Here is an 18,012-nt window from a genome sequence, read left to right as displayed (position 1 = left end):
AGACACTGAACAACCAGCCCCGAGCCCTTGTACCCACGCAGCTGTTGGTTTCTGAAACCGAATTTTAAAAAAATTTATATTTTGCGGAAGGTTGGCATAGAACGAATCGTATAAAACAACATTTTCCACCAAAATGTTGAACGATCAATACCAATATTAATTTAATAAATAATCAACAAGAGATAGAATATACCTTTTTGAAAGAGATTGGAATACTATGAGTTAAGGCACCGTAATTCTTCCACGCCTACTCTCTCGAACAAACGAACTGACGTGTGGGCGTCACCAAAAATCTTTTGGTATGTTTCTGTATTGCTCCTCCTTTTTTTTTTCTTTCTGTATCTTACGTACAATGATATATTTCTCTATTTATAAAACTCAATCATTGAGAAAAATGAATAGGAAAATATTATTGTGTACATTATCTCTCAATTTGTTAAGATATCTCATCCCAAAATCATATCTTCTATATATGATACAGAAACAACTTTTTATTTAAATTTGATATCACTTCCCTCAAAAGAGGGAAGTGACTAACGTGATTGAAGTGGAGGAGATCTTATCTCCTCCACCACTCAATCTATTATATTATATATATATATATATATATCACAAGGATCACCATAAATCGTGAAAAAGATCTCATCTCCATCATAATTCAAAAATAGTTTCTCAAATATTTATCTAATAAATATTTCAAAGAGAAAATAATTGATATTAATAATTCAAAATTAAATATTAAGAATGTATATCCTTTTGTGATCTCTATCACAAATTATTGTTTGACAATTAATTCAAATTAATTGATTGAGATGAGATAAAAGTATCGCAAAAGAAAAAAAATTTCTTTACGATTTTCCAAACAAATTGAAATTGAGCAATGACTTAAAATTCAAAAATTTTAAGTTGATAAATATATTATTTATCATAAGTGTTCGAAGTAAATCGGAGATGGCATGGGGAACTATGGACCTATAATTTCAAGCTCCAATAAAATTGATAATAAATTAAACTCTTTAATTTACATATATTAATTTTATTAATTCCAAAGTTATTGCACTATAAACTTGGAATTGCACTCTTGAAAAATAGATATAAAATTACTCAACAAAAATGAATAGTCCATTGATATAGTCACTACATGTGAATCAATCCTCCATAAATTTTCCATAATTAAAGTTAGGTAATTTCCGCTTAACCTCTTTAATTATATCTTTTTTCTTAAGTCCCATTGATTCTCTAATGAATAATATGTTTATGATCTAATCATAAATTGAGCGCTCTTATTATTCAAGTACCGAATCAACACTTAAGGGAACCATTTATCTATCTTTTTTTTACGAAGGAATGGATTTCGTCTTGTATATTAATATTTCCAGCTATTTATTTTATTGTATTTCCAATGTATCAAGAACTTTGACACCATATAATTTGTGTCATTACTCGATATGTCAAAAAACACAATATCATAAATAGTAGTTTATTAATTACTCAGAATTAAGATCGACTCATACATGACCATCATTGATTAATATTGAAATATCAATGTGATACGGAAATTTAAAGAGATTCCAAATTAATCATGCTCCAATCCTATATAATCAAATTATATAAAGCGTTTTCATAATAATCTCATTAATAATAATCCGGATAAGATCATTCTAAAATGAACCACGCTAACAATTTTAAATTAAAGATCTCAACTTTAATTTTTAATTGCGGACAAATTTAGATCATTATATTTTAAATATTATCCTTTTGTATATAACACTTATATACAAATATTTAAAATCACATAATAATAATCTTGGGATTCCAGATATTTATAAAGCATCAAAAAAATGCATGCAAAAACAATATTGAAATATTTCTCACATTTATTAAAAATATTTGTTTTTGGGCACAAATCCCAACAATCTCCCACTTGCCCTTAAAGCAAATGAGATATGTTTTTGAGTCTCATCCCTTCAAGATGTTGTTCAAAACTTCGAGCAGGCAAAGTCTTAGTAAATGGATCAGCTACATTGTTCGCTGAAGCGATCTTTTGAACAGATACATCTCCTCTCTTGATAATGTCTCTTATCAAGTGAAACTTTCGCTCTATGTGCTTTCCTCTGCGGTGGTTTCTAGGTTCTTTGGCATTGGCCACCGCTCCACTGTTATCACAATAGAGCTTAATTGGTTCATGCAGGTTTGGAACAACTTTCAGATCTCTCAAGAACTCACGAAGCCAAACTGCCTCTTTTGCCGCTTCACAAGCTGCTACATACTCGGCCTCCATAGTTGAATCAGCAACACAAGTTTGCTTAACACTCCTCCATATAATGGCACCATTTCCTAAAGTGAACACCGCACCGGAAGTAGACTTTCTAGAGTCTCTATCTGATTGGAAATCAGAATCTGTATATCCAATAGGAATCAAATCCCCAAAAGAATATACAAGCATATAGTTTCTAGTCCTTCTCAGATATTTGAGTATATGTTTCACTGCAACCCAATGATCTAATCCTGGATCTGACTGATATCGACTAACCACTCCCACTGCAAAGCATATTTCGGGTCTTGTACACAACATTGCATATATGAGACTACCAACTGCTGATGCATAGGGAATCCGTCTCATTTTCTCTTCTTCTTGCTGTGTTCTGGGACATTGCTCTTTTGAGAGATGAACCCCATGTCTAGAAGGCAAGCTTCCTTTCTTGGAGTTTTGCATCGCAAATCTGACAAGCACCTTGTCAATGTATGATGCTTGAGACAATGCCACAAGTTTATTTTTCCGATCTCGAATAATCTTAATCCCAAGAATGTAACTTGCTTCTCCCAAATCTTTCATTTGGAATTTGCTGGCTAGCCAATTCTTTATGCTAGATAAAATTTCCACATCATTCCCAATGAGCAAAATATCATCTACATAAAGAACTAAGAAGACCACCTTTTGTCCTTCGATTTTCTTGTATACACAAGGTTCACCTATATTTTGTTGAAAACCATAAGATTTTATAGCTTCATCAAATTTTATGTTCCATGATCTAGAAGCCTGCTTAAGTCCATAAATAGATCTTTGCAGCTGGCAGACTTTCTGCTCTTGGCCTTTAACTACGAAACCTTCTGGTTGTGCCATATAAATGGTTTCCTCAAGATGACCATTCAGGAAAGCCGTCTTAACGTCCATTTGCCATATCTCATAATCATAATGAGCAGCAATGGATAAGAGAATCCGGATAGATTTTAGCATGCTAACTGGAGAGAAAGTATCCTCATAGTCTACTCCTTCTTTTTGGGTAAAACCCTTTGCCACTAATCTAGCCTTGAAAGTCCCGACTTTCCCATCGGGCCCTCTCTTTTTCTTGTAGATCCATTTTTTACCAATAGGCTTAATACCTTCAGGTTGATCTACAAGTATCCAGACCGAATTCAAGTACATAGACTCCATTTCGAGTTTCATAGCTTCTTGCCATTTTTCTTGATCAACATCAACCATTGCCATCTTATATGTCAATGGATCATCGTCACCTCCATCAGTGACTGCAACTTGTGCTTCACCTATTTCACGATAGCGAATAGGCAATCTTATTTCCCTTTCACTATGTCATGGTGGAGGCGTGGGTGTTGGACCTTGAGTATTGGTCTCCATCCTTTCTTATTCAACAACTTTTGTTGGTATGGGGCTAATCTCATCAGCCAACAACTCTTCCAGAACTACTTTACTTCTGGGTTTGAAATATGCAATGTATTTATGCTCAAGAAAAGTAGCATTTGTCGATACAAACACTTTGTTTTCAGTAGCATTATAAAACAGACCTCCTCTTGTACCTTTGGGATATCCTACAAAAATACACACTTCTGAACGAGGTTCCAATTTTCCAGTCTTTCCCCTTAGCACATGTGCAGGATACCCCCACATGCGGATGTGTCTCAAACTAGATTTGTGACCATTCCACAACTCTAGGGGAGTTTTAGGGATTGACTTAGATGGAACGATATTCAAAATGTATAATGCTGTATCCAGTGCATAACCCCAAAATGAGTTAGGCAGGGAAGAATAACTTAACATTGATCTCATCATGTCGAGCAAAGCTCGATTTCTTCTTTCGGCTACACCATTCTGTTGTGGTGTTCCAGGTGCCGTGAGTTGTGACAATATTCCATTTTCAATCAAGTGGTTCTTGAATTCATAATCCATGTATTCTCCTCCTCGATCTGATCGAAGAGTCTTGATTGACTTGCCGAGTTGATTTTCTACTTCAGCACGGAATTGTTTGAACTTTTCAAAAGTTTCGGACTTTCTTTGCATTAAATATGCATATCCGTATCTTGAATAATCATCAATGAAAGTGATGAAATATTCATAACCTCCTCTTGCTTTGACATTCAAAGGTCCACATACATCGGAATGTATAATATCCAGAGGTGTTTTAGCTCTAGCACCTTTTGCCAAAAATTGTCTTTTGGTCATCTTTCCTTCAAGAAAGGATTCACAGACTGGTAGAGTACTAAGTTTTAACTCTTTCAAAGGACCATCCTTTACTAGTCTTTCTATCCTTTCTACATTGATATGACCAAGCCTTAAATGCCACAAATATGTATCATTATTTTCATCAGAAATTTTTCTTCTCTTAGGGGTTGGTTCAGCGACTTTGAACATTTCAGTTTGAAGTAAATTATGTGAAATTGGCTTAATAAAAAATAGACCATTCTCAACATAACCAGAACAAATATTCATACCATTCTTATTAATTGAAACAGAAATAAATTGTTCATGCAACTTCGAAACTGAAATTAAATTGCGTTGGAAACCAGGAATAAAATAAACATTATTCAAAATCAAATATTTATTATTCTTAAAGGACAGTCTCACTGTCCCAACTGTCGTCGCTGATAATCTTTCCCCATTGCCTACTCTCATCATGAAAGCTCCCTCATCAAGATCCCTGGACGACTCCAGCATCTGCAAAGAAACACAAACATGGTTAGATGCTCCCGGATCAATTATCCAGCTTGAGAAATCATTCTCAACAAAGCATGTTTCCATGACTAGTAAATCTAATTTACCTTGTTTCTTCTTTTGTTTCAGTTCATCAAGGTACTTCTTACAGTTCCTTTTCCAATGGCCATCCACGTTGCAATGGAAACATTTTCCCTTTGGTTTGGGTTCAACACCCTTCCAATTCTTCTTTTGAATCCTTTTCTTGCCCTTAAACTTTCCCACATTTTTCTTCTTTTTATTCTTAGAAGAAGAAGCCTTTCCCACAGCCACATTAGCTTCGGCAACATTTGCCTTGCCATTGTTATCATATATCAGAGATTCATAACTTTGCAGCTCATTTAGGAGTTCTGTCATATTACATGCCCTATGATTCATAACATAGTTTGTCCTAAATTGGAGAAAAGCAGGAGAAAGTGTCTCTAGGATCATGGCAACTTGAGTTTTTCTTCAATGTTCGCACCATTGATATCAGCATCATTGAAATAATTAATCATTTTCAACACATGCTCACGAACTGAAGAACCATTCTTCATCTTGCAGTTCATAACTGCTTTCACAGCTTCATAGCGTGCTTGTTCAGATGGACGTCCAAACATTTGTTGTAGAGATTCCATGATCTCATTAGCAGTCTCAAAGGCTTCATGCTTAGCTCTAAGCACTTCATTCATTGCTGCTAACAGGTAGCAACGTGCCTTGTTGTTTGCAACAATCCAATTGTTATATGCTTGTGACACAGTCCTTGAAGCATTAGCTGGAGGCACTGGAGGACAATCCTCCTTGAGGACAAAATGGTAACTTTCATTGATCAAGAGGATATTCATGTTGCTTTTCCATTTAGAAAAATTTTCACCAGTCAAAACTTGCGATGCAAGAAGAAGAATAATAGGATTTGACATATTTGTTGAAAAAAGTGAGAAATATTTTCAATGTGCAGTTGCATAAATATCACAAAATAATTTAAAGACAAAGTAAATAGAATGCATAAAAGCACATGATAATACACAAAACATGTTACTTGAGTCTTAAAGAATTATAATCACCACAATTAAATGCCGCCGTAGAGTAGATCAAAAATTGCTAACTATAATAAGACTTTCTCAATTAATAAATGCTATCTAAAATATCTCATATTTCTAGCATCTTTTAATTTCTTATAAATTTTAGTCAAAAAGATAATTAACTAATTTAATCACCTTTTTTATGAATGTAACCCACCGTATCAGATTTTAAAACTTAATTTAGTAATTGCCTCCGTAGGGTAGGTCAAAACTAAAATACATTTTAAAATCTTATCTCATGGAAAACAACCTTGCTATTGTAATTTGTAGACACCCTCCGTAGGGAGGACATAATAAAAACGTCTCGAAGCGCTACAAAAAACTCACGGTGTTGTTCTAACGGTGGAGACCAAAGGTTAATATTGTCATATTACCCACTTCCGCTCATTATTTTACAAAAATGTATTTGATTTATAAAATAACTCTTATTTTATAATAAATAGTGAATTTAAACATTTTAAACCACTAATATACAGTTTATAAAATAACTCTTATTTTATAAAACTTTTAATCAATTTAAACATTTTAAATTGTAAAGTCCTTTAATTTTAAACAATTTAAAATTATAAATATGATGTGCACGTAAAAGGCAACACAAGTAGTACAAGAATAATTTAAAAAAAAATATGCACATGCCTTGAACACATCAGATCAATCATCATGAGTATTAAATATATCATGCACGTGACAAAGGAAACCGAGATAGGAAAAACAAATTCACAATTTGTTGTGCGAGATAACACTACAGAAAAAACATGGTCGATATTTAATATTTAAATTAAATTCTAAACATTTTAAAATATAAATCAATAATGACAATTATTGAAGTTTAACAATTAAATTAATAATATTTATTGATCAGTCCATACATCAACATGAATGTAACAATCAAATTGAAGGGAGAAAAGGAATTAATCATGCTAATTACAGGAAAAGCACATACGTACACCAGTAGACTATATAGACCAACCAAAGGTAAATACACATGAGTGAATCCGAAATAGAGAGAAAACGAAAAAAGATCTCTATATAATAAAATTAAATTAGTATAGAGTATTGACCGCTCTGATACCAATTGTTGGTTTCTGAAACCGAATTTAAAAAAAAATTATATTTTGCGGAAGCTTGGCATAGATCGAATCGAATAAAACAACATTTTCCACCAAAATGTTAGAACGATCAATACCTATATTAATTTAATAAATAATCAACAAGAGATAGAATATACCTTTGTTGAAAGAGATTGGAATACTATGAGTTAAGACACCGTAATTCTTCCATGCCTACTCTCTCGAACAAACGAACTGACGTGTGGGCGTCACCAAAAATCTTTTGGTATGTTTCTGTATTGCTCCTCCTTTTTTTTTCTTTCTATAACTTACGTACACCGATATATTTCTCTATTTATAAAACTCAACCATTGAGAAAAATGAAAAGAAAAATATTACTGTGTACATTATCTCTCAATTTGTTAAGATATCTCATCCCAAAATCATATCTTCTATGTATGATATAGAAACAACTTTTTATTTAAATTTGATATCACTTCCCTCAAAAGAGGGAAGTGACTAACGTGATTGAAGTGGAGGAGATCTTATCTCCTCCACCAGTCAATCTTATTATATTATATATATCATTCTTTATCCTTTATATATATATATATATATATATATATATACACGAATTTGTTACCCTGCACACCAGATGTGCAGGGTATCATGAGAACCGTCTACGAGGCGGTGCATGATTGGTCATGTTTTTTTTAAAAAAAACAAAAAAAAAATTTGTGTGGTTGAGGGCGTACCACGTAGGTAGGCGCCCACAGGTGTGCAGGAAAAGAGTATGCAGAGTATCATTGCTCTATATATATATATATATATATCACAAGGATCACCATAAATCATGAAAGATCTCATCTCCATCATAATTCAAAAATAGTTTCTCAAATATTTATCTAATAAATATTTCAAAGAGAAAATAATTGATATTAATAATTCAAAATTAAATATTAAGAATGTATATCCTTTTGTGATCTCTATCACAAATTATTGTTTGACAATTAATTCAAAATTAATTGATTGAGATGAGATAAAAGTATCGCAAAAGAAAAAAAATTTCTTTACGATTTTCCAAATAAATTGAAATTGAGCAATGACTTAAAATTCAAAAATTTTAAGTTGATAAATATATTATTTATCATAAGTGTTCGAAGTAAATCGGAGATGGCATGGGGAACTATGGACCTATAATTTCAAGCTCCAATAAAATTGATAATAAATTAAACTCTTTAATTTACATATATTAATTTTATTAATTCCAAAGTTATTCCACTATAAACTTGGAATTGCACTCTTGAAAAATAGATATAAAATTACTCAACAAAAATGAATAGTCCATTGATATAGTCACTACATGTGAATCAATCCTCCATAAATTGTCCATAATTAAAGTTAGGTAATTTCCGCTTAACCTCTTTAATTATATCTTTTTTCTTAAGTCCAATTGATTCTCTAATGAATAATATGTTTATGATCTAATCATAAATTGAGCGCTCTTATTATTCAAGTACCGAATCAACACTTAAGGGAACCATTTATCTATCTTCTTTTACGAAAGAATGGATTTCCTCTTGTATATTAATATTCCCAGCTATTTATTTTATTGTATTTTCAATGTATCAAGAACTTTGACACCATATAATTTGTGTCATTACTCGATATGTAAAAAAACACAATATCATAAATAGGAGTTTATTAATTACTCAGAATTAAGATCGACTCATATATGACCATCATTGATTAATATTGAAATCTCAATGTGATACGGAAATTTAAAGAGATTCAAAATTAATCATGCTCTAATCCTATATAATCAAATTATATAAAGCGTTTTCATAATAAAATCATTAATAATAATCCGGATAAGATCATTCTAAAATGAACCACGCTAACAATTTTAAATTAAAGATCCCAACTTTAATTTTTAATTGCGGACAAATTTAGATCATTATATTTTAAATATTATCCTCTTGTATATAACACTTATATACAAATATTTAAAATCACATAATAATAATCTTGGGATTCCAGATATTTATAAAGCATCAAAAAATATGCATGCAAAAACAATATTGAAATATTTCTCACATTTATTAAAAACATTTGTTTTTGGGCACAAATCCCAACAGCAGCAGCCAGGCAAACCAGCACCAGCGCACGTGACCCATATTGTGCGCAAGAGTCAACCTTGCGTGGGACTCCTTGCAGCAGCCAGCACCGAGCCCTCACCTCCCGGCCCCACTCTGAACCACCTTGATCCATCGCCTGGACACCCCCCTAGCCAAGACATCAACCGAGCCACCCTCTTGAAATTCTCGGCCACCTCAAACACGCACGAGAAGAGTCCCTTATCACGTAAGGACTCTTCCCCAGCCACCTACCGCGAGCCCAGCCTTTCTAGGACCCTCCCTACGACCTAACCATGACGCCTAGGTCCCAACCACCAAGCCTGGTCGAGCCACTCACCCCCATGCATCAATTTTCCTTCAACCGATCCCATATGCTACAATAATAAACAATTGGTTCCCGCTTTTGTTCTATTCACGTGTGCAGCATATTGGTGTGGTTTAGAACTCTATAAAACAGGTAAAAACATCCCCTTTTTAATTCCTAATCATGCCAGCCCCTTAACCAAACAATACACAAGTTATTGGATTCAAAAATCATGTTTCCTCATGTATACATGCCATATACCGAAAATTCTGAAAGATATTTCATGTTCTTCATGCATGCAATAATTCAAACAATAATATGATATGATGGATGAGAAAAGGAGATGTATGGCGTGCTTTTGTGTTTTAAACGCAAGATATAACGTTGACGACGAAGAACGGAACGAAACCTAGGCTATCTCCTCCTTGGACCCCTTCGAATTATTCCTCTAAAATTGTGAGTGTGTGCCGTGGAGTTTGTTGCTTGGGAGAGAGTTTTTCAAAAATAAAAGAGTGTGGCCGTGAGAATGTGTTGCTTGTGTAGGGTTTTTGGTGTTTTATATCTATTAAATACACTAATTAAATTACTAACTAGGCCTTAGGCCTATTAAGCCTTTAAATTAATCCCATTAGTTTTAATTAGGATTTAATAAAATATTAACAAAGTTTTTGTTCAAATAAATTTGTGAATTTATTAGCCGGGTTGCCAAAAAGCTCGCATTTTAGTTGAAAAACCAACACCGATAAAATTTACGTCCCGGCGTATAAAATCATCTCAAAACCCCTTATTTTCAAAAATATGAAAAATCATCAACCATATTTTAAATAATTAAAAATAATTATTTAATAAAAACATTTTACGTTTTTCAGCCTTCGGTCTCCGTTCCTCGATCGCAACTTGGATAACCTTTTAAAAATATATTTTAATGCAACCATGAAGAAAATATATTTTAAACATGTAAATATGCACAACATAATTAATTAATGCAATTAAAATATTTAATTAAAATACAAGGTAATTTAATAATTGCATGAATGTAGTTTGCGTGGACCTTTAAATTTTCGGGGCGTTACAATCTTCCCCCCTTAAATTGAATTTCATCCTCGAAATTCGTTTATCCTTAATAACCCAAAGTTTAGACTAAATTCTAGTATCCATAAAATCCACGCTTCCACTGCGCTACTCTGATAAAACTTAAAATCTAGAAGGTCCTTACGTCTCCTTGATCTCAATTAATTTTTCTTCTAAATCCTTATTTGCAAGTGCAACTTAAAAAACCCATAATGACTTAGTGGTGTTACTATTGTAACCTCGAATTTCAATTTTTCTTACAATTCCCAATATTAAAAGATAGTTGACCATACTTATCGTATATTATTTTCCTTATATTATACCCAAAATGTTTATTAGCTTATCATATTTCAATCTTAAAATTCCAAACACATCCGCTAACATTTAGATTTTTCAAGCATGATATCGATTCATCATTAAAAACCCTTGATTAACATTCCTTATAACACTTTAACTAAGATATCACAAGGTTCTAAATATTTTTAAAAGTCTAAATCCTCGAAAACCCTTATCAATTAACCCATTCGATCCTCAGTTATTGCTAAACTAATATCAAAATTACTTAAAAATTGCAAAATCAATTCTTAATTTCCTCAAAAATCATCCTAATTGGTCCTTAATTTTGAAAATCTTACAATTAACCCATAAGTTCTTAACGTTCTTAATTCTCCTCTACGGGTTTCCCATAACATAAATTTCGATAATTTAAACTTATTTACCCAAAATCATTTGCTATAACCTAATTTACCTTTCATCAAAACTTAAAATCCCAATTTATATATTTTTTTACTCCCGAAGTCGTTACAAATCCTCGAATCTTTATAACTTATGAGTAATTCCCAAAAATTAATTCAACTAATACCCAAGAGTCATCAGTATTTTCTTAGAAAATCTACGTGTCCCAAAAAGCATTCATAATATTCACGATTAACTTATGGCCCAAAAAGTAGAATGTCAATACTAAAACCCAAAAATCAACATAGTCCAATTCCACCTAGAAGCCAACATGTGTTGAAATCAAATAATTTCTTATTTCATATCGTATCACGTATAAAAATCATGAAGCATATAAATCATAAATTATCATAAAGCTATTAAACATGTGACGTGAAGATATAATTCATGTACTTATGCAGGTAACATCATAAAATAATATAAAGCATGTAAAACTTACAAGTTTGAGGCTTGACGACTGATCTTTCCGGCGCTGACGGGGCACAACCCTTTACAGGACCTTTGCTCTTATACCAACTGAAACGTCTGCCCTTTTATAGCTTAAAAAGTACTAGAAATTTTTTTTAAAAAAAAAACTCAATTTTCGGCCATATACATAAACCTCCTGAAAGTATTTTTATAAAATATTTTTCCCTTTAAAATAAAACATCATCCAACTAGCACTTTAAAAATCCAGTGAAATAATCATAAAATGAAATCGTCAACTGGTTTACCAAACCTAAAAAGCAATAATATTTGAAAAGTATATCTCATACTAAACCTCTCAAAAATATCTCAAAACATAAATAAATAGTATTAAAATCTTTAGCATAAATCGTGATCTATAAATCGTAAATGCGGAAAAAGTAGAAGCGCTGGCCCTCGGGTTGTGTGCGCCTTCAGTGCAGTCAAATCACCTGTCAAGACCTCCCCTCAACCTTACCTGCATCCATCACACCTAGTGAGTCTAAAGACTCAACACACCATAATCTTGGTAACAAGTAATACGTAATACAGTCAACATATAACAGTGAAAAATACTTGTACTTAAAATATCGTTTTAATGAAGATGCATAAACTTCAAACATGAACATTTTCGTAAACCTTTTTATGATGTATGAACTTTAAATAGAAACATTTTCATAACGATGCATCAACTTTAAGTATAAACATTTTCATGACATGCATAACATAAACCTTAACATTTTCTTTTTCCTTAACATGGCATAACATAAACATTTTTCATGATCATAAACATTTTTTTCTTTTCCTTTTCCTTTGTTGAATTCAGATCGTTAATTTTGACTTTTCTCAAACCTCAAAAGTCGATGGATCCATCTACATGAAACCGCAGTACTGGGCGGCGGGGGACACCAGCAACACTCTCACCGGTCAATTGGGCCATGGCCTATCCTCATCGAATAGAAATACGATCGTCGGGGCTCCTTCTAGGGCCTTCTCCCATAAATGGGCTCCCTCTGGGGCCTTCTCCCCTCACGATATTCCCATTCTTACCTCAAACATCATATCCTCATATTCGTAATAATGGAAACACGATCGTCGCCCTCACGATATCTCCTATATTAGTGAATTAGTCACAATCACTTCACTTCATTCAACCTTTTACATTCTCATCACTTTATAAAATCGTGCATAATATATATTTTTATTTTTGAAACCAAGCATGCAACATGTCTTTTAAATGTCAACATTAAATCATAAAAATCCCATAGACATTTAAAAATCATAATTTAATCATGAACATTTCATAAACATTTAAAATGACATTAACCTCAAAATATTTAAAATAACATTTTGACATCTTAAATCATAAATATATAAAATTCCATAAATATTTAAAATAGCATTTTAACATATAAAATCCCATAAACGTTTAAAATATCATTTTAACATAAAAATTCCATAAACATCCGTAACTATAGAAAATAATCATATTATCACATGAAACAGCATTCAGGGCACTGCCATGACGTCTACTAATTATTAGGTGTAAAAAGATTGTTTTACCCCTGGACGTAAAATTTCTCGACTTTGACTTTTTCTTGAATTCATTGACTCTAACATGTCCCAAATAATTATTTAAGCCTAAATTAAAATTGACATAATTTTATTTAGCTTAAATCGAGAACTTTTAAATTAATATTTAAATGTGACGTATTAATGCGTTTTAGTCCCGAATTAAACCAAACTTCAATATAAATTCCCATATTAAAAACTTAGACTTATAATAATTATTTAAGCTTAAATATAATTTTTAATAATTTTATAAAGCTTAAAACTAGGCATTTCAATTAATTCGTTAATTAGCGTTTCGTGCAGCGATTAAATCCCGAATAAATCCAAAACTCATTATTTTGATCCCAAATTTTAAACATAACATTTTTATGATTTATTCTACCCTTCCAAGTCATGAGCCACCCCCGTGGACCCATGGATTCAATTTTAGTCTAATTAAATTCCAAATTTACACCTTATCGAACACACCGAGCCATCTTCTAATTTACTCGAGCCACGCCCGAGCCACCTTGAGCCAAAACCTAGCCAACCCATCTAGGGACCCTACTGACCAAGCCCAGCCCAAAAAACACGACCCTAACCCGCTCAAAAAGCCTACTGAACTTGACCCAATTCTGCACTATCCTAGAACTCACGCCTATAGATTCCTATTGACACTAGGACACATCCTGCCGAGCCACATCAAGCCCACCGGTCCCTGACCACCCCCAGACCATGCCCAGACCATGAACAACCAGCCCCGAGCCCCTGTACCCACGCAGCAGCAAGGCACACCAGCACCAGCGCGCGCGACCCATATTGTGCGCGAGAGTCCACCTTGCGTGGGACTCCTTGCAGCAGCCAGCACCGAGCCCTAGCCTCCCCGCCCCACTCTAAACCACCTTGAGCCATCACTTGGACCCCCCCTAGCCAAGCCCTCAACCGAGCCACCCCCTTGAAATTCTCGGCCACCCTCAAACACGCACGGGAAGAGTCCATTATCACGTAAGGACTCTTCCCCAGCCACCTACCGCGAGCCCAGCCTTTCTAGGACCCTCCCTATGACCTAACCGTGACGCCTAGGTCCCAACCACCAAGCCTGGTCGAGCCACTCACCCCCATGCATCAATTTTCCTTCAACCGATACCATATGCTACAATAATAAAAAATTGGTTCCAGCTTTTGTTCTATTCACGTGTGCAGCATATTGGTGTGGTTTAGAACTCTCTAAAACATGTAAAAACATCCCCTTTTTAATTCCTAATCATGGCAGCCCCTTAACCAAACAATACACAAGTTATTGGATTCAAAAATCATGTTTCCTCATGTATACATGCTATATACCGAAAATTCTGAAAGATATTTCATGTTCTTCATGCATGCAATAATTCAAACAATAATATGATATGATGGATGAGAAAAGGAGATGTATGGCGTGTCTTTGCGTTTTAAACGCACGATATAATGTTGACGACGAAGAACGGAACGAAACCAAGGCTATCTCCTCCTTGGACCCCTTCGAATTATTCCTCCAAAATTGTGAGTGTGTGCCGTGGAGTTTGTTGCTTGGGAGAGAGTTTTTCAGAAATAAAAGAGTGTGGCCGTGAGAATGTGTTGCTTGTGTAGGGTTTTTGGTGTTTTATATCTATTAAATTACTAACTAGGCCTTGGGCCTATTAAGCCTTTAAATTAAGCCCATTAGTTTTAATAAAGATTTAATAAAATATTAACAAAGTTTTTGTTTAAATAAATTTGTGAATTTATTAGCCGGGTTGCCAAAAAGCTCGCATTTTAGCTGAAAAACCAACACCGATAAAATTTACGTCCCGGCGTATAAAATCATCTCAAAATCCCTTATTTTCAAAAATATGAAAAACCATCAACCATATATTAAATAATTAAAAATAATTATTTAATAAAAACATTATACGTTTTTCAGTCTTCGGTCTCCGTTCCCCGATCGCAACTTGGATAACCTTTTAAAAATACATTTTAATGCAACTATGAAGAAAATATATTTTAAACATGTAAATATGCACAACATAATTAATTAATGCAATTAAAACATTTAATTAAAATACAAGGTAATTTAATAACTGCATGCTTGTGGTTTGCGTGGACCTTTAAATTTTCGGGGCGTTACATAAAAAATCACGAAAATTTTTCATATGCGAATAATAAAAGTGTGTTGAATCCTCCACCGGGGTTCAATACATCAAAGGGGGAAGGAAAGCCTTCATTTGAGGTTTTAGTGGGAACGTTTGTTGCTGAATCTGGAAAAATGATGGCAAGGACTGAGTCTCGTCTTGATAATATGGAGACTCACATAGGAAATATGGGTGCCACAATGAAATCATTGGAAACACATATTGGATAATTGGCTAATGCATTGAGAGATCAAAATAGAGGCCAATTTCCAAGTAATACTGAAGTGAATCCAAAAGAGCAGTGCAAGGCAGTCACTTTGAGAAGTGAAAAAGTCTTGGAGGTACAAAGTCCCAAGGAGAGAGTGGAAAATGAGAAGACAGTTGAAAAAGGTGAACCTGAGGGATCCAAAGCTGAAGTTGAAGTCGAACGACCTCCTATATTGAAACAAACTCTTCCATATCCTCAAAGGTTCAATAAGAAGAATTTGGATGATCAGTTTGCAAAGTTCTTAAATATTTTTAAGAAAATTCACATCAACATACCATTTGCTGATGCTCTGGAGCAAATTCTGAATTATGCAAAATTCATTAAAGATGTGATGTCTAAGAAGAGAAAGCTGCAGGAGTATGAGACTGTGAAACTGACTGAAGAGTGTAGCGCCATTCTGCAAAAGAAGCTGCCACAAAAATTAAAAGATCTAGGGAGTTTTACTATTCCTGGCTTTATTGGTGGTTCTAAATGTAGTAGAGCTTTATGTGATTTAGGAGCAAGTATTAATATGATGCCATTTTCTATTTACAGGTAATTGGAGTTTGGAGAGGTCAAACCAACCACTATCACCTTACAGCTTGCAGACAGAAGTCTCACGTATCCACGTGGAATCATTGAGGATGTAATGGAAAAAGTAGATAAATTTATTTTTCCTGCTGATTTTGTGATTTTAGATATGGAAGAGGATCGTGAACCCCATTAATGTAATAGCCAAGCCTGGTGTACGGTACGGTTTAAGATTTCGTATGATTATTGACTATTTGGTTGAGTTTAAGTATAGTTTTGATGTTAAGAGTTGCGATTTATGGTTTATAGCATTGTTGTTATTAGTTGTTGTGTAGTTGTATTGTATCAACGTTGCGATTCGATTTTAGTTGCATAGAGTTTGTTGGTTGCTTCAGGTGACAGTGCACCCGCGATCTTTAATTCAGATATTTGATGAGATTGCCGAAGTCACACCACACCCGCGGTGTAAAGGTTACCGCACCCGCGGTCGTCATGTTTGGATTTTTGGTTGGAATGCCGAAGGCATAGCGCACCTGCGGTGCAAGGTGTAGCGCACCTGCGGTGTTAGGGCAGAGACCAGAGCGCACCCGCTGTCGTTAATTGTGGATTTTTGGGTGAGTTGCCGAGAGCATAGCGCACCCGCGGTCGGAGAGGCAGCGCACCTGCGGTCGATGAACAGTAGAAACGTGTTTTCGGATTTAAGTGATATAAGGCATGAGTTGGTTCACTTTTTCTCATTCTTTTCCCTTCATTCTCGATTCTTCAGCCTTGGGGGGAGCTAGGGTTCCATTTCCTTTCTCTCATTTCTTTGATTCAAGCATCTTGTTGGGTATTTGAAGTGGGATCGAGATTATTTTGGGTTCAAGGAGCTAAGGTAAGCTTATGGGTTTGTTTATTTCTTGGTTTTGGTGTTGGGAGAAGTATTGGGTTTGTGATGGTGTTGGTTTTATGGATTTAATGGTATGGGTTTGTGATTATTAAGTTATTAATAGTGCAATACATGGTTTATTGTTGTAGGAATTCAACCAAGAGTATAGAATCAAGGTTTCTATTGGTTGTAAGTGGAATTTCATTCCTTGTGCTCACATGATAGTATATGTATGGTGTTTCAATGGTTTTATCATGTTATTCCCTTCCATTTGATTCATATTATGTATTGATATACTTGGTTGTATATTAGAGGCAATTGAATGTCTCAATTGTGAAAAAGGGAATACAAGATAAAAGAGTCTTCAAAGTGTTTGATTTAATGCCAAAGAGAGAGTTTAAATGATTTATTGGATTGATAGATACATAGTCATAGATTGCATGCAATTAGTTGATCAACGACCATAGGCTTATATCCCTCAGAGTTATCGATTTATATCGATGGGATATAGGTACAGAGACAGAGATACTATATAGATATCAATCCAACAGAGAAAAGAGAAATACCATCTTATTGTTATATTATGTTATGTTATTCATGTTTCAAGAGTTGATGGTATTTAATGTTTTCAAAGTCATGTTTTACAGAGTATGATATATGTATCCATTGCTATGTAAGAGTTCCACTTGCTGAGTTTTTTTACTCATTTCAGTTATTTCATGTGATGCAGATAAGAGCGACGGGCCGGGACGTTGATTGTGGGCCGGAGTCATATGCATATAGAGAAGGAAGGAAGAAAACTATTTTGATAGCATTTTTGACATGATCACAAAAATGATATTTTGTATTTTTGTTGTATCATTTGATTGATCATATATA

At 33.9% G+C, this 18,012-nt stretch overlaps 1 protein-coding gene across 1 annotated transcript; it reads right to left on the bottom strand.

Annotated features, from left to right (window-relative positions):
- Nucleotides 1-4,858: 4,858 nt before the first annotated feature.
- Nucleotides 4,859-7,379, bottom strand: LOC142523429 (uncharacterized). The gene is made up of 3 exons (XM_075627219.1): nucleotides 7,277-7,379; nucleotides 5,056-5,766; nucleotides 4,859-4,951 (listed from the first exon to the last, which is right to left on the bottom strand). Exons 2-3 carry the CDS (start codon nucleotides 5,417-5,419, stop codon nucleotides 4,926-4,928), a joined length of 390 nt encoding a protein of 129 aa, XP_075483334.1. The 5' UTR covers nucleotides 5,420-5,766; nucleotides 7,277-7,379; the 3' UTR covers nucleotides 4,859-4,925.
- Between the last annotated feature and the right edge of the window lie 10,633 nt (nucleotides 7,380-18,012).

The sequence above is a fragment of the Primulina tabacum genome, chromosome 13, assembly GCF_025594145.1.
Source record: "Primulina tabacum isolate GXHZ01 chromosome 13, ASM2559414v2, whole genome shotgun sequence".
Classification (NCBI taxonomy): domain Eukaryota; kingdom Viridiplantae; phylum Streptophyta; class Magnoliopsida; order Lamiales; family Gesneriaceae; genus Primulina; species Primulina tabacum.
Note: the sequence above shows the minus strand (reverse complement) of the source record. Positions and strands in the feature narration are given on the sequence as shown.